At 42.0% G+C, this 27131-nt stretch overlaps 1 protein-coding gene across 1 annotated transcript in view; it reads right to left on the bottom strand.

Annotated features, from left to right (window-relative positions):
- gmds (GDP-mannose 4,6-dehydratase) overlaps positions 1 to 27131 on the bottom strand; it is a 210327-nt gene that overhangs the window by 113516 nt on the left and 69680 nt on the right. Inside the window, exon 7 of the mRNA XM_023277515.3 lies at positions 15070 to 15197. Within this exon, the coding sequence (XP_023133283.1) occupies positions 15070 to 15197 (128 nt within the window). The remainder of the gene's footprint in view (positions 1 to 15069; positions 15198 to 27131) is intronic.

Raw genomic sequence — 27131 nt, 5'->3', positions numbered from 1 at the left:
GCACAAAAATAGATAAAAATGTGCATACCATCTTGTAGCACTCAAAATGAATCAAACTCAAGGAAGCAAAGGTAAAGAACTGGTTGAATGTAGCAAAGACAATGTGGGATATCTGAAAAACTTGCATCACTAATTGGCAAAAATAGAGGAAAAAAATAACCATAAAGACATTACACTGCAGGAAACAGCCAACCCGGGTCTCTCCAACATTCAAAAATCCACCTACAATCCTCTATCAATCAGTTTGTGGTGTGTATGTTATTAATTTCATCCATACCTAAACTGAAAACACAACTGCAAAGACAACACATTCCTGGTTTTATTTGTACACACTCTTTGCAGGGATGTGTTCATTTTTGAGCTTCCAAAGAGACGTGGTGCCACTATTTATGCTTGGCAAATGGTCTCCCTACTTTGGCTCTATTATCTATCACCTTATATATGACACCTATTACATCAAAAAGAAAGTAAGAAGCATGAGCACATCAGGTAAACTTAAACAAGGAATAATATAACACACAAACTTACACTACCATTCAAAAGTTTGGAGTCACCCAGGCAATTTCATGTTTTCCATGAAAACTCACATTTTTATTCATGTGCTAACATAACTGCACAAGGGTTTTCTAATCATCAATTAGCCTTTCAACACCATTAGCTAACACAATGTAGCATTAGAACACAGGAGTGATGGTTGCTGGAAATGTTCCTCTGTACCTCTATGTAGATATTCCATTAAAAATCAGCCGTTTCCAGCTAGAATAGTCATTTACCACATTAACAATGTCTACACTGTATTTATGACTAATTTAATGTTATGTTCTTTTTAAAAAAAAAAGCTTTTCTGGGCGCCCGTATAGCCCAATGGGTTAAGTGGGTGACCCATGTACAGGGGCTGGTCCCCGAGGCAGCGGCCCGGGTTCGATTCCTGCTCCTAGCCCTTTGCTGCATGTCTTCCCCCCACTCTTCTCCCTCCTTTCCTTTAAAAAAAAAGCTTCTCTTTCAAAAATAAGAACATTTCTAAGTGACCCCAAACTTTTGAACGGAAGTGTACATGCATGTGTAAACTAGCATTTTCTGCACAAATGTTCTCCTAATACTCAAAAGGCAAGTGACACTGATGCTTCTATACAAGCAAACAGACACACGTACACAGTTTTTACAGTTCCAAATTCATGTACACACAAACAGAGCCGCAAAAAGTCAGTCAGACAAAAATGCAATCGTGAGAGAGAGGCAGACTGAGAGCTGCGAGAGAAAAGAAGAGAGCGGAGACTGTGACTGAGCTCTTGTGATATTTGGCTCAGTTTTGACAATCTGGACCGAGAATCTTCCCACGAGCCACTCGACTGTCTGACGGGGCGAGAGACACGGAGAGAGAGAGAGAGAGCGAGGGAGTGTGAAGCAGCGAGAGAGGAGGTCACACACATTCCAGTCCAAAAGAGTCAGCCAGACTCCTCAGACAATAAAAACAAGATGACCCCCACACCCCCACCCCTACCCCCACTCCTCTAAACATCCCTCTGCTCCATCAGCCTGTCTGCTGGACCAGTGAGACTTCACTTCACTCCCTCACTTGTACTGATACTCCCTAAAATGTCACTACATGAGACTCAGCCTCTTCTGTTCCAACGAGATCCAAAGACACACACCACACAGACACACACTCAGGGCATGGGAGGGATTATTGCATTAGAGAGCCTCTCACACTTGTGCTTCCCAATCAAGGAGTGTCTCAGTTTCACCAGCCAGCTGTGGACTCCCTACCTACCGAATAAAGATTTACTGACATCACTAAAGCTGGGTATCAAATCAGTTAGCACCTGACCAAGAAGAAGATCAAGAAGAGGCAGATTCTGATTTAAATGAACAGCTATTTGATGAAAATTATTAGTTATTAGGCAAGGAAAGCTATCCCCAGGCCAAAATATCCCATTTAGGTTAAAAAACAAAACAAAACAAGGAAATGGTAGTGACAAATGTTGATACCTGTCATTGATGAAGAAAGGAAAGAAACTTTTGCATACTCCACTGAGGAAAAATAATAGGTTTTCCTGCACAAAAATAGTTCCCTTGTTTTGACAACCAGTTATATATTCTCATAGCAGTTCTGCAACATGAGCAGTTGCTTGAGAAGGAGGAGAAGTTGAAGCTTTTGAGGAAAATATGTGAAAGATTTAGTGTGTGTTCAGGAGGATTTTCTAGAACAGATGTTCTGGCACAATTTGATCTACCTGTATGGAGCAGGGACAAATACAAACTATCAAAGGTACAGTAACACATGCAGTTACTTATGGAGAACTATTTTATCATAAAATCAACTTCATATTCAACCCTTCATCAAGCTAGTCATGCAAATTTTGCAAAAAATAAAGACTAAAATGAAGTCAGTCATGTACACGCTGCACTTCTTATATTCAAACATGCATTCATACAGTGGAGAGCTTTCACACAAGCTTCGTCCTCGGAGCTCCTCTTTCTCACAGCCTTTCTCATCACCACCAGCTGACTCCCTCCCTGCCTCCTGTCCTGGCCTGTTAAACCCTCAGCAGGGTACCACGGCTTCCCACCAGCTACCCCCTCTGGAGACGTCATCCCATCCATTTCTTCCTGCTCCGTCACCCTCTCCTGCCCTCTCTTCTCCCACTATGTTCCCTCTGTCCAGGTGGGAGGTATATTTCTTCTCTACATGTGTGTGGGGGGATGTCATCCCACCCACAAACCTGTCACCTACCAAAGCTGTCGAAACCCAGCGCTGAAACCGCAGGACAAATAGCTGAGGTCACACTGAAAACTTGACTCCCTGGCTTTAGTTTCCTGTTTTAAATAAAGACAACTTCAATCAATTGACTCTTTGGCTTTTGCTTCCTGTTTTAAATAAGGACCATTTAATTAGTTCATATACAGCAATAAGTCTTGTAGCATGAAATTGTAGCGAATATTATTTGGCAGTGTCAAACTCTATGTCGTGAATACAGAACTATCCACCATACTGATGAAAGAACAGACTCGGGGTCACCTTGTATTGGCCTGGCCCATTATTAGATCTGATATTCAGCATCTATCTGGCTGTTGTTAAACTAAGTAAAATAAATCAATCAAAAAATGTGTTACCTAAACTCAGATGCAGTTGCCTCTCACCGTCAGTAGTCTTTACATTGTGGCCTCGCTCAGTACCCACAGTACTATCTGACTGATTACACACCAGGAGTAATAGCCAATCAACACTAAAGGATATAAGTAGAAATAAATGTAAAGTTTTCTTAAAAAATACACATACACTGCCGTTTAAAAGTTTGCGGTCACTTAGAAATTTCCTTATTTTTGAAAGAAAAGCAGTTTTTTCAATGATGATAACATTAAATGAATCATAAATACAGTCTAGACATTGTTAATGTGGTAAATGACTATTCTAGCTGGAAACGGCTGATTTTTAATGGAATATCTCCATAGGGGTACAGAGGAACATTTCCAGCAACCATCACTCCTGTGTTCTAATGCTACATTGTGTTAGCTAATGGTGTTGAAAGACTAATTGATGATTAGAAAACCCTTGTGCAGTTATGTTAGCAGATGAATAAAAGTGTGTGTTTTCATGGAAAACATGAAATTGCCTGAGTGACCCCAAACTTTTGAACGGTGATGTGTACGTAAAACTAATAAGCTTCATATTGGAGTTTTTGTGACAAAAGAGTTTCATTTGCACATGGGTTCCAAATATTGGTTATCGCAAAAAAAATTTAAAAATCAGTTGACCACTAATGCAAACTATTAAAAATTCAAATATTGCCATGACTGAATGCTGTATCAGACAGTTTTTTAAGACATTTCGCTACTTTTCATCATCATTTTGTTAATTTCTTATCGTGTCTCTTGAGTTCTTATATACTGGCTGTATGTTCAGACAGCAATAAATAATCCATATCCCAAGTGTGACAACATTTATATTTAAAGTAAACATGTTTGAATTCTTCAGAGTAGGGCCCCAAAAATGTCAGTCCGTCTGTCTGAGTGTCTCTGCTTTCTGCAGGACTCCAGGGTGCAAACTATCCTGCAGGCTCCATATGAAAGCTGAGGATTCTGGTTACACAAGGCGGCGAAGAGAAAGGAGAGAAAAACAGAGCAGGAGAAGAAGGAGGAGAGCATCTGCTTTCATCCTCAACCCAGCAGGGGAGAGCTCAGGCCTGTCAGTCTGAGAGAGATGGCCAGCTGCTGCAGCGCACACACACACACACACACACACGGACACGCACACGCACACACACACACACACACACACACACACGCACACAGACACGGACACACACACACACACGCACACAGACATGCACATGCACACACGCACACAGACACGGACACACACACACACGCACACGGACACGCACACGGACACGCACATGCACACACACACGCACATGCACACACACACACACACACACACACACACAGCAAACTTTAGGAAAAGTACAGAATATTCCGAGTGCCACTAAAGCTGAGTGTTATGATCATTTCTCTCATTTTCATTCTTATAAAGACACTAAGGCTATAAAACATCCAGGGGAACACTCATGCTGCTAGGTTAAGGTTCTAATGTGTCCAACGAGTTTCTTTCACCATGAAGGACTTTAAATTTTTTTTTCTCTCATTTCAAAAAGACCTACAGAAAGACAATCTTCATACCAGAGCCATCAGAGCCATCCAGCTGGACAGACAGCTGTTTGTTCTAAAAGCCAGAGCCAAGCAACACTTGGGTGTGTTTGACTCCTTAACGCACAAAAAAAATACTGGCATGCCTACTGGAAATTTATCATGAATATTCTGTTCCAATGATTTGAAAATGATTTACTCCAATAACCAATACTGCCATAAAATCTCACTAAATCAGACATAAAATTGCATTACAACTTCCAAAAGCTGTTCTGAAACTGGAGACGGTAGACAGCTTCTACATTTCCAGTGTTTTATTGAGTGAAACAGCCTTGAAACAGGAAAATAAAGTCATTACTTGTGTCAAAGTTAATCACCATCAGTGCCTGCTCCCCCAACAGAGGAAAATGAGTGCTAGTTGCCACCTTTCTGAGAGATGGTCCCCCGAAAAACAGCAGAAATGCCGAGCAAAACTGGCCAGTCAAACAACACGATGAAAACAGAGCCAGTTTAGTTTGATTTGATTTGAGGATCTTAACACTGCAAACAAAAACACAACATGTCACTGAGACAAACAGAACAGGAGGTGACAAAGCACTCTAAATAAAGTCTATGTAGCAGCAGTTCTGGAGGTTTTGCTTGTATCCAACAGTTTCTTGCAAAGGTTCAAATTTCCATGTGTCCTTCTACCAAAAGCACCAAAAACCTTTGATTTAAACTTTAGTAGGTGCTTGAAGAGAATTTGTGTTGCGGCAGGTTCCAGAGGCAATTCTCAACTCTATATTCAAATCTTTAATCAGTCAATTAATGTTGTAGAGTTATGAAATAATATCAGAAATATTAGCAAATCTTACTATGTTGCAAGTAGAGCTGAGTTGATTTTTTTTTTATTTCCGCTGTTTGGTACCAAACTGAGGGGAAGTGCTTTTTATCTCTTTAATCTCTTTTTACATCTCTAAGAAAAAAAGAACAGTACACTGAGCCTCAGTGATTTCAACGTGTTACTTAGAGAGCAAACAGCAGGTTTTCTCAAAAACTCTGCTGGAAGTTTGGACGGCCTTGTTAAATCCTGACTAAACCTGCATGTATTCATATATGAATATAAGTAAATAGAGAAGTTTCTCCATGTGTGTGCATCACTCTCACTCATATAGATCCTGCTGTTGTTTGATGCTGCAGGTACAAACAGCTGGATGCAACAAACTAAACTCCAGTTCCTCGTAATGTTTTGTCAAAACCTGGATTATATTCATTATTGTCTCACTAACTGGACCTTTTCTGTCATTTCAGGTGTGAAATTATTGGGCAAAGTGAACAAAAGAGGCAATATGTAATCTTAATATTTGTAATTCTTTGGCTCACACTCTGCATGGTTTTGGACCAGTAGTAGTGCTGAAATGCATAAAAGTCTTCCTCAGATCATTTGATCCAACTCTAATTACGTGGCTTGTGTTCATTCATACATGAAGCTGACACATTCAGTAGCAGTCTGATTGCTTGTCTGAAAGGAGCTCGTTTCACATAAAACACAAGCATTACTAATTTACACGAAAATATATAATATATATATTATACGAAAAGAAGTAAACAGAATAAAAGTCATCTCAGGGAACTTTAAATGTGAAGGTCAAGACGTTGTAATGGTAGACAGAGAAACCCATCAGTTCCCTCAGAGCAGCACTTGATGAACAGTGGAGAGGGAAAACTCACTTTTAACTGAGATAAACCTCCAGCAGGGTACGTACTGACTACATCTAATAACCAAACTGCTAATGAAGTGATTGTAAGTTAAGCACCTGAAGGACAAACACAAAAACTAACCACATGATCAATGTGGGTCTAGAATGTAACAAAACTGTGACAGGACTGACTCGATGATTATGGCTGTTGTGGTCCTTGATGGACCGATTGAGCTTTTTCAGCTTCTCCCGACTACTTCATTGTCCTACTGTATACGTGGGCAGCCATCCGCTCAGAGACCTCCTGATAAACTTTCTCCATCCAGCTCCCTCTGTATTCTGTGGTCCGCCACCAAAGACAGAAAAGTCTCGACCTCCTCATTCACCCACGGTACAGGTCTGGTTGTCATATTCAAATTTTGAAGAGCAGAGAGTTCCATGAAGAGCAATGCACACTGTTGCTGTTGACAGTTTTGTTTTTCAAATGTCGGGTTAGGTTTTTGTGCAGGAGTCGCTCTCGTGTGTTGTCACCCCCTATCCAATCAGTGGCCTGCACTCTGAGACGTCACATTATCGGCTCGACTCAGCTCGCTTGGAATCTCAGTCGAGTAGGTACTAAAATAGTACCTGGTACCAGGTACTACATCCTAATGGAAAACCTCACAAACCGAGTAGAGTCAAGCCGAGTCGAGCCGAGTAGGTACTAATGGAAATGTGTCGTATGCAGCAATCATTCTCCTCATTAGCTATCTTCTAGCCAGTCACAGTTAAGGGCCAACTCTTTCATCCAATCATCCTGAGCTGCACTACCAGAAAGGTAAGAAAGGAGAGAACAGAATTACAGGCAAAGAAAAAATCAAGATGTTCACTGGAAACCTCTGAATCTCACCTCAAAAATGAGGACACTTAATGGGTCGGGTTTCTGTCTGCCCGTAAAGCTACAGTGGTTCCAGTTGAAATGTCAAGGCAGAAACACACACACACCTCAGACACTCACTGTCAGCCTGACATGGCATCTTCACGACAGGAGTAACTAGGATCTCTGCTATCATGGATCTGTCTGTTATCTGTTCTTCTATTGTTAGAGCAGCAGGGGGGAGTCAGTTTTACACAATCTTCTTCCATTTATCTTCTGCTTAACTATCTGGACGGTGAAATTTTTCAACATTTTGCTTCTCTTTGACTCCCACTGCACCTCTGTTCCTGTCCTCCTGGTAAGCTGCCACAGTAAATACTCTCCCCATGTCCAATGATTTAGGATTTGGACTCAGATGGAGCAAGAGTGCCTCCCTGGAGATCTCTTTTAAGTCTCTCACCCAATTCATTATTCCTATCATCAAATCTCACCTCCTACACCACTTCCCTGAGTGTTTATGCAGGTCCAGCTCTCTTCTGCCTGCTTGTGTATGTCATGACTATATTTACAATGGCCCAAGTAAGTTCTAGCTCTTGGTAAAAAAAAAAAAAAAAAATCCAGGAAGTTTTCAGTGTTTGTGGAAATTAGGAAATTATGACAGGTGGAAAAAACACAAGAAAAACGAATTTCAAAACAGGATTATAACAGAAATCTGCCGGTTACATATTCAGTACTAATTTGATCATGATCTTCTAACTGGAGGTCCAACTACTGCGGAGCCACAGCAAATCCGTGTCATCATAACATTACTTGTATATAATCAGTAAAACTTTAAAATTAAGCTGTGTGAAGCTGCATGTCTTTGATAAGAAAACGGAGGCTGAATAACTTTTAAAAATATAAATTTGAATTGCCCTTTTCATAGCTTTTAATATTCTTTAAATAGAATCTACATCAAATTAGATTTTTTATCTCTTGAGGGCTGGACTCAAACCAGAACTGGCTTGAGTGCATTGTTGCATGAGGAGATTTTTTTAGATACATTTCAAAGGTCAACCATCAGTGAGATGTCAAACACAATAAACTATGGGTGCAAGAGCAAATACATAATTCAAACTAAGCTCACTTTTTTGAAAATTTGTATTTTTTGGTTAAAATTTATGTATAAAAAAACAGATTTTATTACTTTCCTTACAATGAATCAGAGAGGATGGACTTTTAAAAAAAGGCATTTTTTTTCAATGAAGATATCATTAAACTAATCAGAAATCCAGTCTAGACATTGTTAATGTAGTAAATGAGTATTCCCCCTGTAAACGGCTGATTTTTAATGGAATATATATCTACATAGAGGTACAGAGGAACATTTCCAGTAACCATCACTCTTGTGTTCTAATGCTACATTGTGTTAGCTAATGGCGTTGAAAGGCTAAATGATGATTAGAAAGCCCCTGTGCAATTATGGTAGCACATGAATAAAAGTGTGAGTTTTCATGGAAAACATGAAATTGTCTGGGTGACCAAAAACTTTAGAATGGTAGTGTACATATTAACCGTGATAGCCTCCCTGTACTGAGTCTATATTTAGCCCTATTATTGAAATGACAGGTTTTAGAGGCTCTTTTGGGGCAATCCAGGATCAGATATCTGCACTGGAGTCCTATATAAGGAATAAAATGCCCTGCTTTGTTCAGCCAGCATGTTGTGTAAATGTACATGTTGGTGAAATAAGCCCCGTGTGAGTGTGTGTGCATGTATGTGTTCATGCGTGTAGAGGTTTCTACAGGATCAGTGAGGTTTTATTACTGTGAGGCAGAGGGGGGCGAACTCCAGTTTACTGAGCTGCTATTAAGGCTGTGGCTCAAATTTCACCTGCAATTAACGCCCCAAAATGCGCACACACACACACACACACACACACACACACACACACACACACACACACACACACACACACACACACACACACACACACACACACACACACACACACACACACAGCTGCTGTCATTTACTCATCCTGTTTGTGCGGGATGCCAGGTCAACATAACACTAGCTGCTGTCACAGTTTCTTTCTCAATGAATGATCTATCCTTTCCGCTATGCGTGCACACACAAATCTCAAGAGATGACGTTGTGATTGTGCCAGGTCTGGTGTGCTGCAGGGGTTGAGAGGTTGGGAAGTTGTCGCTGTAGTCAGGAGATTTCGGTGATGAAACCTAACGCTGCCTCTCCTCTGCCCTATTAGCTCCCATTTTAGCACTTTACCGGTCCAGCTGTGTTTATTAAAACCTTACAGAGCAGGCAAAGGTATTTATCAGCTCCCTGAGTCACTGCTGTAAAGATCCAAGCAGGCACGAATGTAACACACACACAGTGAAAGAAGGGGGACAGCGCCCTCTATGACATGATGCACGTTGCAGTGAAGCAGCACAGGGCTGATGACCAAAATCAAAAGCTTTTATCCGTACTGAAAACCTTTTTTTCAGAAAATATTGACCTGAGAAATAACCAATGAATATTTCAGTAATCAAAATTCCATCAAATACTAAGGCTCATAAATACCTGAATCACAATATTGATATTACATCAGCACTCTGAGCTGAAGGTTGAAGCAAGAAATCACTATCCAGCAGGACAAACCACATTGTATACACACCCTAAACTCATGACTAAACACCACAATTGATGTGTTCCTGCTAATCAAGGCCACCAGCAGTAGTGTTTTCATGACTTAATCATATGAGTCATTTTTTGAAGCACAAACTCTGATTGCTGCCTGGCCAGTGATACTATTTCCCTTCGTCTTCTATGATTATACAGTGAATACTCTGTGTTTTGGATTGTTAGTGATAATGAAAATAATCTTGGGTGTCAAACATGCCTGTAAATTACAAGGCTGTGTGGCCACATAAGTTAAATTTATAGAATTTAACAAAAGCTGTACTTGGTGGGACATATGGATTTACTTGGTATTCTGACATCTCTTTAGCTGAAACTAGAAAGAGAACAGTGTACAAAGCAACATGGCCCTCAGCTCTTATTGCTCATCTGAACAGTCAAACAGGTGTCCATGAAGTCTAACATGTCCACGAAATGTCAAATAACAAACTAGGCCCTTCTGCACACTGAGACGCCTTCGCAAGAGGCCCAAAATGTGGATGTAAATGTCTAGCCTACTGTACAAATGCCCAGAGCCTGCCCCCGCTGTCACCTCCCAAGCCAAAAACACGTGATGAATGGCCAACCGCTCTCATCAATCATCTGTGATTGGCCCTGATCTGCGCTGTGATTGGTTAATTAGCCTCATCTGTAACCATTACTACACAGCGAGGCAGCTGCAGCAGAAAAAAATAAAAGGATAAGAAAAATAAACGAGGTGAAAAATGACACTTTCAGGGCAGTTCCGTCACCTCGCTGCCTTCACACAATGCCAGGAATCAGACAGCTACTGCCACACAGGGGCAACCGCACGCACCTGACGACTGCAATGAAACACCTTCCACTGACCAGAATTTCACAGGTAATTATATTTTGAAAATAAATATGTGAACAAGACAAGAGCAGAGAGGAGGGGCTGTCAGTGGTGTGTGTCAGCGGGTCAGCCACATCTCATCTGGCAACGGTTTCTAGTCCACTACAGCACAGACACCAGCACCGCCAGCTCCAGTCAGGGGAAAAATAAGAGCTGGTTATTAGTTGTCAGAGGGAAATATCTGGTAACTGGGTGGTAACGACTTGCCAGCAGTTCATTATAGTGACGCAGCTTTTAAGAAACACCAGATAGTTAAAGGTTAAGAGATGGGAGGGACATGAAGAATAAAAAACAAGGTGGGAGAGGAAGCAGACAAAAAGGAGAGGCCAAGAGTGGAGTGGGATGGAGCCAGAGGGGAGAGAGAGAGAGAGGTCCAAAACCACCAAGTCAACTTCTGCTCTTGCTCCCTCCCTGCCAGCTCTCTTCTCTGCACTGGAAATGACTCTCTGGAGCCAGAAGTGGAGGAGATGTAGAGGGTGGTAGGGGCTCCAAACAGCTGTACCCACCCTGGGCCAACTGAGGGCCGGGAGGAGAGGAGGAACAAGAGGGAGGAGGGCAGTCCTCGGTAAGATGGCCGACTACTACATCTTTATCTGCTCAGATAGAGCTGTTAGTGACTGATTGCTGTGGCTTTCCTCTTCTCCTTGGCACCCTCTAAGTAAGAAATTTGCACTGTATCGCCAAATCCCAGAGAACCACAGTCCAAAAAAAAAGGCGAGTTTCAAACGCGGTCACAAAACTGAGAAAGTCCAAAGCTTTACCCCTTTGAGGAAAATGAGATCAGGAGGATTTAAATTATTTTATCTGCCGATTTTACTCTAAAGCATTCAGCTCCCGGCATCTATTCCATAATACCATAATAATAATAAAGGGCTCCATTGAGAGTAACTGGGCAGCTCCAGGTCTGTCTGCCTGCCTGGGATGGATACCCGATACCCAGCTGAGACGATGCCCAGCCAGCCGCACGCCTTCAGACGTCGTTACAGCAGACACACAGCACGCCCCTCCTGCCACCCGCAATCCATCCACAGCCAATTACAAGCAATTTCCCTGTCCTGGGTGGAGTGAGGAGAGGGAGAGAGAGAGGGAGGAAAAGCAGTTGTCAGCCTAAAGCAGACACACATGGTTCTGTTTACAAATCGCCAGTTGTTTGGCTTCGCCATGGTAACACAGTGCTGGTGCAGGCTGGATGGATATTTCAAAGTGAGACAGACGGAGGCAGAGAAGGGGGGTCATGGTGACAGTCGTGGTCTTTGATGGTCTGCTGGGTGGGGCAAACTTTCAGCAGGAGAGATGGTTTGCGTATGCATAATGTACAAATGCCCCACAAACACGCGTCTGTTTCCCTTCTCCTTTCAAATTCCCCCCTTCCTCCTCCTCCTCCACCTCGGTTCCCCTCAGCACCTCGAGCTTCTGTTTGGCTTCCCGAAATCCGCCTTTCCGAAACAGGAGACGCGCTGCGAGGAGGTGCCTGATTCACCCAAATTGGAATGTCAGCCATTCCCACAGGAAACCTGGAGCGTCTCAGCACCAGGTGCTCTGGACAGGCCAGTGTGCACGCACAAATCTAGCAACACAAGGCTACCCGTACAACACAAAGTACATTACACAACTCGGAGGAGTTGTCACAAGAAGAAGTAACTTGCTATATAAGACCCAACAACCAACATTTTACTTGCATAAGAGTAAGAACTAGTTCTATATATGGCAGCTAAATGGGAAGATAATAGGTTCTGTTGTTTTTGCTCTCTGTATTTTTGCATTTTACGTTTAGCTCACTATTTCTTAAGACTGCGTCATTAAAGTTACACAAAGGATTTAACAATAGATGTTTTGGCCATTTAAATTCTTTCAAAGAAATCTGTCAGTTTGGCATTCTAAATGACTATAAATACTACAGTGGGCATGAGTCTCAGCTGGGACCAGTCAGGTCATAGAAATGTAGAAAAAATCAGAACACTGCAGCCACAATCAGCAATAAAATATGTATTACAGCTACTAAAGCCATTCTAAGTTGCTTCAGAATACAAAAAAATCTAATTTAAACTTGAATTTTAGGTTCTGTAATATTCTCCCTTTTAACATTTTAACACAGAGCCTTTATTTTTCTAAATTTATTGGGATTACAATGACTATAAAGTGACTAAAGAGTCCATGATTTTTCACCATTTCACAGTCAGCCTTTACAGATGTTAGCTGTAGCTAACTGGCAATGCACTGACCATGCATGCACAGCATCACAAACTTGGACCTAAATTCGGTTTGTCTTCGATATACTCTAGGTTCTCTCCCTCTCCCTCTTTGTCTCTATGCGCATGCAGAGCAATGCTTAATGATATTGGGGAAACGATCATTTAAATTTTTCTGGTAGATATTACAATGTGATCGGTGTTAGTCAAACTTCAGCTCAGTGTTCACTGTGTGATAGAGTTTAAATGTGAAGAATTATCACGAGACACCACCAAAAGTGCAGTCTGACTCACTGGATGTAGGCCGCAGGTACAAGCCTGCCTTTGGCCATGTATTTCATGTGACGTTCTCCTCCACTTCTAGTATTTCACTTCTACTATTTGGTTGTTGCTGTTGTCAATAATACTGTCACTACGGAATACAAAAACCTTGGAGCTAGCAATCTACATGCTGAAATTTCAAATTTTGTTTTAGATCATGCAGTTTGGAAGCCGTGCAAGTGTTTGTTTTTTGGTTTGTTTGAATTTTTTTTTTTTTTGCCTTATTAGCCGTTTTAATGACAGGGTTCACCTCCTTGCGTGCAAATGATCCACCAAAACTATTCCACATGAGTGTTTTGAGGGGACACCATCTCTGACTAAGCTCTGCCTGTTACCACTGTGATTGGTTTCAAGACATACAAACAAGTCTTAGCATTTCCCTCTATGGCAGAATGATCATGAGTAAGAGCCAGAAAAATTCTGTTTTGCAGACTGGTCTGACTATGCGAGACAACCAAGAAGTGTGACTGTCACACAAGAAGGTTGGTATGAATTTATACATCTGTTGTCACACAAGCAAAATTCTTAATCAGTCATGCTGCATTAAGTATATCTTAAATTGCAGCCTTCACAATTTGCTAATTGCATTCTTGCAAATTATGATTTTGATTAGCTGTTTGTTCAAGTTGAAACACTGTCAACTCGCATTGGCACGTCTTTACTGCAATTAGCTTCACCTTGAATCTAAATCTCTTTTGTGCCGATATGAGTTTTTCCATTGACTTTTAATATAAAAAGATGGACAGGACTTTACTTGCAGACATGATCTTACTATCCTTTTATTTGATCAGACATCAATCCGATTGCATGATAGCAAAATACAATCGTACGGTTTGTTTCTTGAAAACTAAGCTTTTGTGTTTCCACTGCGGCAGTTCCAATTCTAGGCAGACTTCCTCCCACAGCCAAAAATTATTCTGTGTGGTTACGTTGGATATGGCTAATGGACAGCATTCCCGTAATCATACAGTGACTGATGCTTCGCTGACGCCATTGATGCCTTCTTGCCCCGCCTTAACAGCATGAACCACCACCGCACTGCCACCCTGCTCTGACGCAGTGACCCCACACTGCGATCTGCAGTTAAACTGAAGTTCCACACTATAACCTCCTCACCCCCACTCCCATCTCAAAGAGCACCCCCCACTACCTCTGCCACCATCACCTCCTAATAATAACACAGGCCGCTGCGAGGGGTCTGCTGTCAGACATGGCAACCCGTTGAGTCTTTCATCTCAACAGCCTGACACACGTGTTCCAACCTTAACCTATCACACACTTCGGCGCACACACAGGAATGTGTGCTACCTCACACACATACGCACTGGGGAAAAACACACACTTTCAGAAATGTTGAGCTCCGTCTGCTCCTAGACGTGGCGACCCCACTGTTCGTTTCATCTCCCCACTCCTTTCTCTGTTTGCTGCTGGCACCATTACGTTAACACAAACACAGTATTTCTGTCATCGTCCCCAGGACACGGTGTTCCCTTAATATCCCTCTTTCTTCTGCAAGCGTTCTGGGAATGGTGGTGGGGGCCTGAAGGGATCTGGGATATGGGTGAGTTGTGGGAAACCAGAGTGCAGTCTGTGGCCTCTCAGCATGCGGCCCTCTCCCTCTCCTCCCGCTGCCCTTCTCTTTCTCTATCTCTGTTTCTCTTTTGGCAAAGAATCATAGGAGGCTTCATGCAGATCACATATTGCGGCCTCAAATGATCTGGGAAAACACGGCCTGTTAATGCTATGTGCACATCTGAACCCTGTTCAACTCTGAAGCAGTGCACGCCTAGTTTGTGTGTGTTTCTCTAGGCTTGTGTGTGGTAATGGTTGTGTGTGTTTTACCTCCACATAGTCGTTGGCGTGGCCCCAGTCCCTTTTGGAGTCCAGGTTGCCCAGGCTGAAGCTCTCCAGTTGGCCCAAGTAAATTTTTGCCACAGAACGGCTGATCTTACGCGTCACAAAGTTTGAACCTAAAACACATACGTTAAAAATGCTTTGTTGGCATCTTCTGAATTCAATTACAGTTTACACAGGACATAAATATTACAGGGATCCAACACACACAAAAAGAAAAGAAACAGAGAAACAATTTGCAGATAAGTGAAATCAAGGCCTCCGTGTTGAAGACTTATTTCAGAGGTTCCTTCAAAACTTCTATATAACACTCCAGCACCACACACACACACACAGACAGCCATCCAAACCTCCACTACTGTTCCAAACCTTCCTTTTAGCCAAAGCAAAAAACTCAAATAAAAAGCAACCCCAAGTCAAATCAATTCATTGCCACCTCACATGACAACCACTAGATTCTTTAAGAATTCTTCTCTCTCATTTTCCTCTCTAATTCACTGTTTTAGTGACAAATCTGGACTGTATGCCAAAACAAATCTCAGAGCATCAGCCTGTCAACAGAAAAAAAAAAAAGCAACAGTGAAGTTCCACAGAAAAATCACAACCAAACAGGACCACCCTGGCTCTGCCTGGGGCAGTGTCCAGTCCAGAATCACCACATTGCCTGCCGACTCATGAGCCAGATCGCCCAGCACTGCTCCCCATCCGAGTAGGCCCACGTGGCGATATTATCTGGAGAAGAACAAATGAGCTTCTAATGACTATTTCTGTGCCGCGAGAAGGGTTAGAGACGCTTTTGGGTGTTTTGGCGGGACACTGTGGGCCGGTGTCATGTTCTCTGCTCATGCTGTGGGGGAAAAAGATGGTGCAGAGAGCTTGTGAATAAATGGTCCAGGCCTCCAACCCAAATACAGCATTATAGTAATGGAAATCAACACTAAATATGAGGGTGTCGCGTCTAATACTGCCACCATCTTAGCTGAAACAGCCTATTAGAGTTTCAGAAGTTTAAATGTTGCAAGTCTATTCTGGCTAATGTTCAAAAAGCAAAATGGAGGATATGTGAAAATACAGAAAAGCTTTAAACGTGCATCAAAGTGTTGGTTATTTTTAGCTCACACAGCATCTCCACTGTACATAAATCTCCCACAACCTTGCGTGAACCTCTTTGAGACCTCTTAAGGGCTCCTACAGTCTTTTTTTTTGAAACTCATCATGTTTAAGATGAATGTTGCCTTTTAGCTCTGAGTCCATCCTGGCCATAATAGCACAGCTCTGTCTCGACACTGTATCACTGTTCCCCTGACATGGAGCAGAGCCTCCATTTAGACACAGGAAAATCCCATGAACCCAATCATGCGAATGCACCAAATTTGTAGTAATTATTTCATAGGAAAGCGACAGCCCTAGGCAGGCTGAGCAGAAACAGACCAGGGAAGGTTAGACACGCTTATTTAAGAAAATACAGCATGTTGTGTGTTGGTAGCAGATCACATGGCCCCCGTGTCAACGCTGCTTTGTCGCCATGTTGAGCAGGAGTTTAATAAAGCTTAAATGAGCCTCTATACAGTTTTCTGCCTGTCTCTGGATCACACTACCGATTTTACATTACTTTTCAAAGCCATCTATTGTTCTCGGGTCTTTGAATCAGAATTATCGACACGTTTATTCAGAAATAGCACGCGTCCACAAAGCGTGGATAAATTGTCGATGGAAACCCCCTCCGATGTCAGACGTATCCTGTCTTTGTGTGATCATCTCGTCTGGCCTCGGGGCCATTCTCCAACCTGGCAGGTCATCTGTTCTGGCAGATACCACCGCTCCTGTTAAGTGTAGTCAGATGTGAACCAAAAATTACTCATCTGCCACTGACACATGTGCGATTGTCAGCTTTGCTCTCACCCATATCAACTAAGCATGCTCTCATCCCGTCACAGGCTTTGGGGCGTTCACCATACTGCGACTGACACAATGTGCACAGTGAAGATGCTCTCAAGTTGCATCATGTGAGTTATTTGATCCAGTGCTTTTGGACTTTGGCAGCATTTTAAGGACTAAAAGCAATGTTAACTTGGTCGCTGCTATTTTGATTTTCAACATTTTACCTGTCTTGCAAGTCCTCCAACTTCATAAAGGGGTTTGATTTTTGGTATTTTAGCCACTAGAGAAATTCACATTCAACTTGAGCAGGCTTTTGATGATCTATTAGTTATTTTCAGTTATTCAAAAAGCCATGTACAGTATTTGATGGCTTACCTTCTCAAAATGAATTTTTACTTTGAAACATTATACCACAGCAGTTGCTATTTCAAGATATGTGAAACAGTTTTGTATTTATCTTTGAGTCTGCAATGTGTGGACAAATTTTAAAAACTGACTGTTGAATTAAACATGTTTCCCTTTTAATTTTTTTTTTAACAAACAGTATTTTGGTAGAACATCTTTGTAAATTAATAACATTTCTGTGGGTTTTCAAATGCTGATCAGGAAAATCATGCTACCTCAAAATGTCGCTTCGATCTCTGGAAACTTGAGATGGAAAATTCCCAATATTTTCTCTGTTCTTTTTAGAATAAATAAGGAATGAAAATATGATCAAAAGATTACATGATAATTGCAGCTTCATTCATTGCAGCCCTCTAAATAGCATGTACTAGGAACCAACAGGGCAAAGCAATGTAACAAGATCCCAGATTGGTAACTGCAGTAAATTGGAAGGCAGGAGTTTTGATTTGATCCAGCGTCCTAGGGAAACTCAAGTTTGCAGGTTAAACACAGGTTGTCAAAACTCTGCAGAGCTGAGCTGGCTCTTAAAAAGGTGACAGAGGTATACAGTGTAGCACAGTACCCCAATCAGTAATAAAGTCCATTATTTCCCCCTGAGCACACCTGTAGTCTCCTTGTAAAGCTCACACCTCTGTTTGGAGTGGCTCTGCTCCCTGCCTTCTCTAATTGGTACAGCGTGGACCAGAGCGTGGGCCTAATGGACCGGCCGGCCTGGATGTGGACAAAGCCTGCTCTGTTACTGGCCCGGGTGTTAATGTGTTTCCTTTACTGGCAGCGGCACTGCAGGACGGCCAAGGGGAGGGGGTGAAGGTGGGCGAGGGGAGCTGAGGGGGGGCTAACAGGAGGTTCTGAGCCGAAATGGGGCAGCGGTGGCCGTTTAACCTTGCCCATGGCCCGGCGGAAAGTCTAATAAAACCACGGGCCGTGAAAACTGAGCAGACAGCAAAACCCATGCCAGAAACTGACACTCACTCGCATTCTCTCTCTCTCTCATTCCCACTTAACCGTTTCTTTTCTTCTTTTCGTTTCTTTTCCATCATCCCTTTTCATTTTTTGGCAACAGAAGCAACAGGAAAAACGTAACACACAGGCTTCATTGGCACAGTTGGGCTCAAAGTACGAGAAGGAAAAGAAGGAAGAGGAGAAATGTATGGAGATGTCACCCATCCAGGCCTAGGCCATGTGGGCCCAGACAGGATGAGGACAGAAGCTGTCAGTTGGGGGCTTCAGTCTGGGGGGAGTCAGACTGAGACTGTGCCTCTGAAAAAAAAAAAAAAAAAACTTGGCTCAACCGGCCCCAGTTACTCAACAGATTCTGTTGTTAGAACCATACAATTAAAGAAAGGTGACTTATAAAGTCTCAAACTGTGTGACGGCCTAGACCTTACACACCCAGACCTCAAGACGTCTGACTCACACTCATTTATATTACTGTCTGTGAGTGTATTTATGTAGGTTTACTGATTAAGATTCAACCGCAGCGTGATTTATTCAAATTTCTCTCTCCTGTAACATTTATTTTGAAGACATAATGTGCGGTCATGGCTCAGCCGAATGGTACATTAGCTCTGGAAAAACTGAAAAGCTGAGTAAACTCAAGTCTTGAATCATGTGAAACATTTATCAAGTTGATCTTTAATGTTACATTTGCACAGGTAAAACATCTACTTCCTTCCTAAGCCAAGTTTCCTCTTACAGCTTTCGACCTGCCGTATGTTTTTCATCACCATGTAAATCTGTTCCAAGGCGACTGCAGGATGTTACTAACTGCTCTCTTTTTTAGTACAAAATGGCTTGGTAACTCAACTGTTTTAATGAAGCACAATCTAAAAATAGGACTGCAGATTGCTTAGTTTTCTTTAATATGTTGAATGCAAAGACTCATTCCAAGTATTTTCCAGATATTTGACAGTTAAGTCATTTCTGTCATGGGCTTGTCTGAACTGGCCATTTTTTAAAAGTGGAAAAGGAAAAATAGCTTGAACATAATTTTGATTGCCACAATGTTGTCATAGAAACCCTCAGGTTGCCTCAACACAGGGTTTACACACCTGTTTTGGAATTCAACCAGAACTGCAAATCCCATAATCCTATGCTGTCTTTGAGAAACGGCCTAGGGGAGCGAAAGGCTTTGTGGTAGATTTAAAATGAAAAATGTAACCCTTAATTTCCATCTCCACTCCCACACGTTCTAGGATGTAGGTCAACCTTATAGCCCTATTTACATCAAAATGAATGCGTACTCATATCACACCCATCGTCTTTGTCTCTGCAGAGATATGAACAAAATACCTGACTTGCAGGAGCACTGAGTGATGTTGCAGGAGGAATCTTCCCTAGGTCTGGGGTTGGCCAAATTCCACCCAGTCCAAAGACCTGTCAGTGTCTGCCATCACTGTTATTGCACAATTCACATTCTGACTGATCTCTGGAGCCTCAATGAAGGCAGAATATTTGTGTTACATCCAAGATAGGTCATGCACTCAGCCCCGCCAACATAGCGTCTATTCACACCTGATAGACTGCTGCATTCACTCTAGGCTGACTTAACTGAAAGGAAGGGAGCAGAGAGAAAGAAATGTGATGCAAGGAGATTTGGAGTAGAGCTGTAGGGATGTGAAGTAAAAGACAAAGACCAGGAAAGTCACAAATTGTTTCATTGGATGTGACGCAATAAAATGGATGGTGGGCACAGTGTGTGCAAAGGTGTGAGGAAAGAAAGGGGAGGTGTGGAGAAAGACAGGGGAGTGGATGATATATGTTGTTCTTGAGCTTCAACACTGACAGCACCACATCCACATTGCAAAACCGAGACGGTATGAGACACTGTTTCACCCTAGTATTGAAAACAAAGATGTACTTTTGCCAGCCAGCATCCTGCAGTTGGACTAGTTGTAAATACTGTAGAGCGACATCTTGAGGTTTAGGTCTACTCCTGCAGGGCTCTGACAGGGCCTGGCAAAGGCTGAGAGAGGCGACATGGTGCCTTCAAGTTATGGTGCAATTACGGCGCTCAAAGCAAGCACTCAATCAACAAGATTCTTGGTTACCATGGTGATTGGGGACAACAAATATTGGTTTAAGGGCAGCAATGGGGATGAGTGAAGGTAGAAACCTCAATGACCACATGACACGTCTGAGGCAAAGGTAGGCTGAGGCAGAGGGAAGGCGGTGGAAGGTGTGAAGGGAGGAGAGGACTCTGTCATCAGCTCTGCTTTGGGTCTTTAGATCGTGCTCTTCACCTGGCCATAGTTCAGCTGATGTTTAGGCTGCTCTCAGCCCTTTCTCATCAACACCCAACGAAACTAAAGACCGAAAAACAAAAAGTGCCTGCTCCGTACTGGGTTCCGTCTTAAAAGATACTGCCAAATCCCCTTGACGCCCGCTGACCGAGTCATTCCCATCTGAAGATTTCCTTTGAAAATAACCTCTCCGATAAATGGAAAACATATCCCCTTACAAATCTATCATGCGATCTGACCTTTTGGGCTCAACCTCAACAAAAGCAGAAAGATGAAGCCAAGGCATGTAGAGGCTGAGCGGCTGTATGTGTGTGTTTTAAGGGGCAGCATTGACTTTGGCAGTGCTATTCTAACTTCCCCAATGCTAACTGGTCTTCTCTCCTAACATAACAGTATATTATTCTATACTGCCAAGCGTGAACCACAGAGCTCAGAGGGAAGAGAGATGGATAGGACTTCCCCAAATAAACCAGGGGATCAGCCTACAACTGGAGCTGGTCAGTCGTATCAACTGTGTATACACACATAAAACATATTGCTGTGCTGATTTACTGCACAGCCTCAGACCAAGACTCTGCTAATAACTATAAATTAAATTTGGGTTTAGCTTTTATTGTCCAAATCTGATTTTGGGGGGACTTTCAGGTGCTGTATGTTTGTTGAATAAGATGACCAAATAAACATATGAACTGGTTATTTGCACAGGTTTCGCTGCTGATCACTCTATCCAAGAGACTGGAGTACTACACTGTCTCATATGTCACAGCAATATGGAGTCTACTTAGCACCCCTGCTAACGCTAATCTCTCTCTTCAGAGCCAGTGTGAGGACTGTTTGTTATGGCTAACAACTAAGCTAACCAGAAAGGAGCAAGCTGCGGTGTGAACCGGCCAGCAGATGCAGGCTTCTGTTTGCTTTGCTTCACACTGTATCTCCATCGAGATATTTTTCCTTCCCGACTTCTTGCTGCAGAACAATGGAGATCAGCTGTTTGTTGTTAGAATGGTCAGGTGTTTACAAGAACAGTAAGAGAAACCAGAAGCACATTCCTGCTGGGATTAAGTCATCCTGAGTGCTGTGACAGATAGAGCTCCTTTTGGCATCCTATGAAGGGACAGTACACCTGAGAGAAACTAGTGTAAGCTCCTTCCCTCTCCTGCTACTCCCAGCAGCTACCAGATCATCCAACATGATGCACCACACTGTGTCGTGAACATGACTGGGCCATTGGTAGGTCACTGTGGCAGAGGCCAATAAAGCCAAACTCAGTGAGGACCTGCCCTCATAAAAGCAAACATCTATCTGTTTCTCAGACAAACACACTTCCACTGGCATTCTGGGATAATGACATCATCGTCCTTCCTGTGTGTGGGAGAGGGTGCTTAGTGGTGGTGATGTCAGGGTCACTGAACCTGATATTATGGACCTCAGTGAATAATTAGTGGTTTTTAAAGTACAGGAGGGGCAGAATACAGATAATGAACAATCTGTTGTAGTCTTTCAATGTTTCTTTTCAAAATATTGCAAGAATGATTTATGTCACAATAACTGCATAACCCCTGGGTTTAGCACTGTTCCAAATGGGCTGTTTTACTGTCTGTCACTTAAAATGCAACTGAGCTGGTGCTGTCTATGCCCCCTTCAGGAAGAAGACTCAAAACAAAACAACCAATTGCACAGCAGCCAATACAGACATGAATGAATGTGCGAGATAAGGATGATCAATCGCTTCTAACTTTCTCTCTGAGCAATAATTTGACATATTGCTGATTTACCAGCACAGCCGTTGTTTTTTAAGCCACGTGTTTGGTGAGTTTCTCAGATGATGCTGCGGCTAAAAAATTTGCATTTTAGTTACACAGAGCTGAAGCTGGGAAGTGGCTCTGAAGTGACTGCTGGTTCAAATGGAGTCTTAATTGGATGTGTTTCAGTCACTATTTCATACGGGTCTCATTGTCTGACAACAGAGACTGGAAAAGTACATAAATGACAACATTTACTGGGAATTAAGCTGTATACAAATATAGTATATGTGTGTACAGAGAGCACTAGAGAAGCAAACACATTTAAACGGCTGACACTTGTTGCTCTGAAACAACAGATGACATCCCAGTCAACCCAGTCGCTGTGTATTGGTTTCAAATTGCCCTTTAAGTTTCCACTACCTCTGAATATCTCTCAGTCCTACACTTTTCACAGAGCTCTGACCTGTGGGCATGCAAAGAAAGCTAATGGAAATGTTACACATTAGCTGTCTAGCATGCTAACACTAAGGACTTTAATACTGTTATGGGGACACCACCATCAAAAATCAAAGTGATCCAGTGGAACTATAGTTGCTCACATGCTGGGCATGCATGCAGCCAACAGCAGAACACTGGGTGTCCTTTGCTCATGGATGACACAATTTAGAGTTCGCAGAAGCAGCTTCAGAAAGTAAATTAACGTTATGGACTGTGAGGTAGCTGCTCTTTCTGAATGGTTTACATAAAGCAAGCAGGCAGTGAGGGGGCAAGATTAGGCAGCGTATCAGCTGGATAACCATTGCTTCCTCAGTTCCTAATGAAAATCTGAACAAAATTGTGACTGATTTGTAAAGCTGGGAGGCTATCTACTGGAGGAGAGTCTTGAGGATTGCCAGTAGTAAGCATCTTGATATTCTCACAGCTTTTGTTTTACACCACCAAGATATTGCAAAATGGATTTTCACCACATTGGACCTTTAAACATGTAGGAACAGCGATACAAAATACTGAACAGAGATGTTGAGGGTGTAGTTTAGTGCAGGGGAGCGATTCGTCCGGCACGGATGATCTGCAAATGTTTCTTTTGCATCTTTGGTGGTCCAATTTTCCAAAATCACCCGGGAATCAAATTAATGTGGAAATGTATTGATTTTCATTTGTGTGCTTTTATTGGAGGTTTTCCTGTTGAGAAGTTTAATCTTTCTCTGGGCAGTCATAATCACTGTCTTTCCCTGTCAGAACTGGTGAGTTATTAACACACTTCATGAACAGTATAAAGAGTTTATACTAGGTAATGTTTAATGCACTGTTGAACAGTTGATGCGGAGCTGTCTTAGTGGATTTAATGAAACAACAAGAGCATGGATCCTAAAAACTCAGTCGCTGTTTGCACTTGGTCTACTACATTCTACTCACCAGTAGATGCTTACAACAGTCAGCAACTCTGGATTTCAGACTACATGATTTACAGTATAACCTTACACTCCAATCAGCAAATATGCCAGGAGGGTGTTTTGCAGCTCAAAGCACCAACTCCTCCCCTAAAACGCCCTCCTGTGAGTAACGGACTGCACAGCCTAACACCCCCTCAATGTGGCAGCGGCAGGGTCATGGCTGGCCCCGGGGGCCTGGGTAAACACTGGCCAATCCAGCCAACACAAGCGCCACACTGGGTTGTGCAAGGCAACCGTGGGACATCTGGCCACATCACAGCACAGCGTTCCTGCTTTATGAGCAACAACAGCCGTAACTCTGAGAATAGAAGTGGCAGGAGTAAACCCAATGGCCTGCTGCAGAAATGCTGACAGTGGAGAAGGGAGGAGGATGACATGGACTGAAGCAAGAGAAGAGAGAAGAAAGGAGTGTGTGTGGCAAGAATGAGATGAGATGAGAAAGACCTCACAAAGAACCAAAAGGCTGACGGCGTGTTATCAGGAGGCCAGCGAGCTTTGTCCTTATAAGGCCATTATGTGTATGTGAGGAAAAGGACACGGCATGGGACACATGCAAAAGGACACGCGCATCTCTGATTAAAGAATTGGTTAGTCTGTCTGCATGTCTTTAGGGTTTAATGGGTACTGAGCCATAACTGGATTTTTCTGTTACTGGAATAAAGACTATAAAAACATCAGGAAACAGTGGAAAGTTTCAAAAGCCCAAAGTCCAAGGAGATGTCTTCAAAATATATATATATATATATATATATATATATATATATTTTTAAACTGACTACCTGTCTGATTCAATGTGAAAAGTCAGTAAACTATCAAATTAAAAATTAAATAAAATCAGAGAATGTTTCACTTAGCGACCTAGCAAAGTCTCATGTAGATGAGCTTTCTATCCCTCCTGTCATCCAGCCTAATCTTCCCACTTGTCACTGCACACACTGTTCCCAGTGTAATGACGTCAACTCATTTTTGCATTCTACCACGAAGGTGACCACGGCATTTTGCTGAACTGGCTGTAAACAACACCAGTTCCCACACCTATCTATCTGTGGTAACCCATTAGGGTTTACTGGATGACCCCTGACCTTGGCTGGGGTCGTGGCCAGGGCCTCCATTAGTGGATAAATCATAAACACCTGCGCGGCTGACCTGGGCACAGTGCTGGAACGGCAGTCATGTGGTATTCATTTTGAGCCGTGGTGGCATGTAAATCGGGTTAAACCAGCGCCGGCAACCCTCGGGGCTCAGAGCACATATTAAAAATGTGACCACAACCCACTCACTATGTGTCAGAATGTGTGTGAGGGTGTGTGTCAAGTGGTTATGAGAAACCTGGCTCCGCTGGTAAATGAATATGACTTTATATAGAGCATGTAATTGAATACCTTCACACAATCCAACAATGGTTTAGCGTCTGTTTGACTGCTTTATTGTGGGTTTTAGCGTGCTGCTGAGACTGAGGTTAAGTCATGTCAAGGTTTTTTCAGCTCGTAATATTATCTTGACAAAAGAATGATGGTGATATGATATAATCATTCCTAATTGGCAAAAAAAAAGTGAATAAATAGGACATCTGATAAAAACCACATCAGTTTAGACAATAATTTGCTTTTAATATTGCATGGGTTTCTGCAGGTTTCAACAAGTTAAACAGAATTTTTTTCAACTATTATGAACGCTACTTAATATTTCATGTTCATACTGGCAAAAAAATGTACCAAAACCACTTCTGCTGTTTATTGTAGAATCAAACAACCTAAATTTCTGTGTGTGAAGTCCAGAGCCGCGCCACTTTTCCTGTTGGCAAAAGTTCAAATGCTATCCGCGGGCTGCTCACTAGAGTTGCTGGACTTTGGCGATGATCCAGACACAGAACAATACTGAGTGATGGCAGGTGTTCGTTGGTGGCTTTTTTTTCCATCACGTTTTTCTGACTTCCTATGTGATTCTAAGGCCTTTATACATAATGATAATAATTTGAGCAATTTGTGTGCTTCAATAAATTATTTCCAGCAACCAGATTTCTTCAATCAAACACTAAATGCACTGTTCTCAGGCAATGTCCTTGAACTTGCACTTACCCATATCAAATGAGCATTAATAAAACAGAAATTATTTTAACTTATTCCTTGCAATATTTTTTTGATGGGAGGAGATGCAATACTAGCCCACCTATCGACACACTCGTTGGTTGTGCCCTGATCAATTCTAACCAGGCTGCACCGGTTTTATTTTGTAGCTTTGTTAGCATTATCCAATTGTTTTTAAAAAAATACTTAAATATGACACTGAAGTTGACGCGCCTTTATTAAAGTAAAATTGACACAACTCAATCAATTTTCAAAATGTATCAAATTGGTAATGAAGATATTTTAAGGCATAAATTTATCAGATTATTGAATTTTAGACTTTTTAGGTACCCTCAGAAACCCTGTACATAGATGTCCAGACAAACACAACATTTTTGTATGCAAGTTAAAAGTTAATGTGATCTTATACAGCACCTCTCATTGGTCATAATGTAATAATGTCTCATTAGTAATAATATTTATATATTATATAAATATTGCATAATATATAGGAAACTGGAAATTATCAATCAATAATTCATGGAAAAGGGGTGGGATTAAATAAGTGTTTGTTTATTTCTTCTCACTCCTTTTCCAATATGTAGACCTAGTCCAGAATTGTGGAATATTTCTTTTGCTTTATGATTTTGTTTTGTATGTACATGTATGTATATATGTGTATAGAAAAACTCACACTTTTATCCATGTGCTAACATAACTGCACAAGGGTTTTCTAATCATCAATTAGTCTTTCAACACCATTAGCTAACACAATGTAGCATTAGAACACAGGAGTGATGGTTGCTGGAAATGTTCCTCTGTACCTCTATGTAGATATTCCATTAAAAATCAGCTGTTTCCAGCTAGAATAGTCATTTACTACATTAACAATGTCTAGACTGCATTTCTGATTCATTTAATGTTGTCTTCACTGAAAAAAACTGCTTTTCTTTCAAAAATAAGGACATTTCTAAGTGACCCCAAACTTTTGAACGGTAGTGTATATGTATATATAATATTAATTCCTTGGTAGCTGCTGCAGAAATTGTAGTGTCTATTGATAAGCAGATGTTTAGCACTGAGGAGTTCAGCCTGTGCAATAAACTGAGAAAGTTGGTAGCACCAATGCTGCCAGTGGAAAAGCTCGTCTGGAGCGCTGTGCCCATGAACTTTAGATCAAGATTTAGAGCAAGATTTACCGTTGCAATCGCATAAAGCTAAATTATGAAATGTAATGTGCTAATTCAAGTTTACATT

Source organism: Amphiprion ocellaris, chromosome 2 (genome assembly GCF_022539595.1).
Source record: "Amphiprion ocellaris isolate individual 3 ecotype Okinawa chromosome 2, ASM2253959v1, whole genome shotgun sequence".
Classification (NCBI taxonomy): Eukaryota; Metazoa; Chordata; class Actinopteri; family Pomacentridae; genus Amphiprion; species Amphiprion ocellaris.
This window is presented reverse-complemented; position numbering and strand designations above follow the sequence as displayed.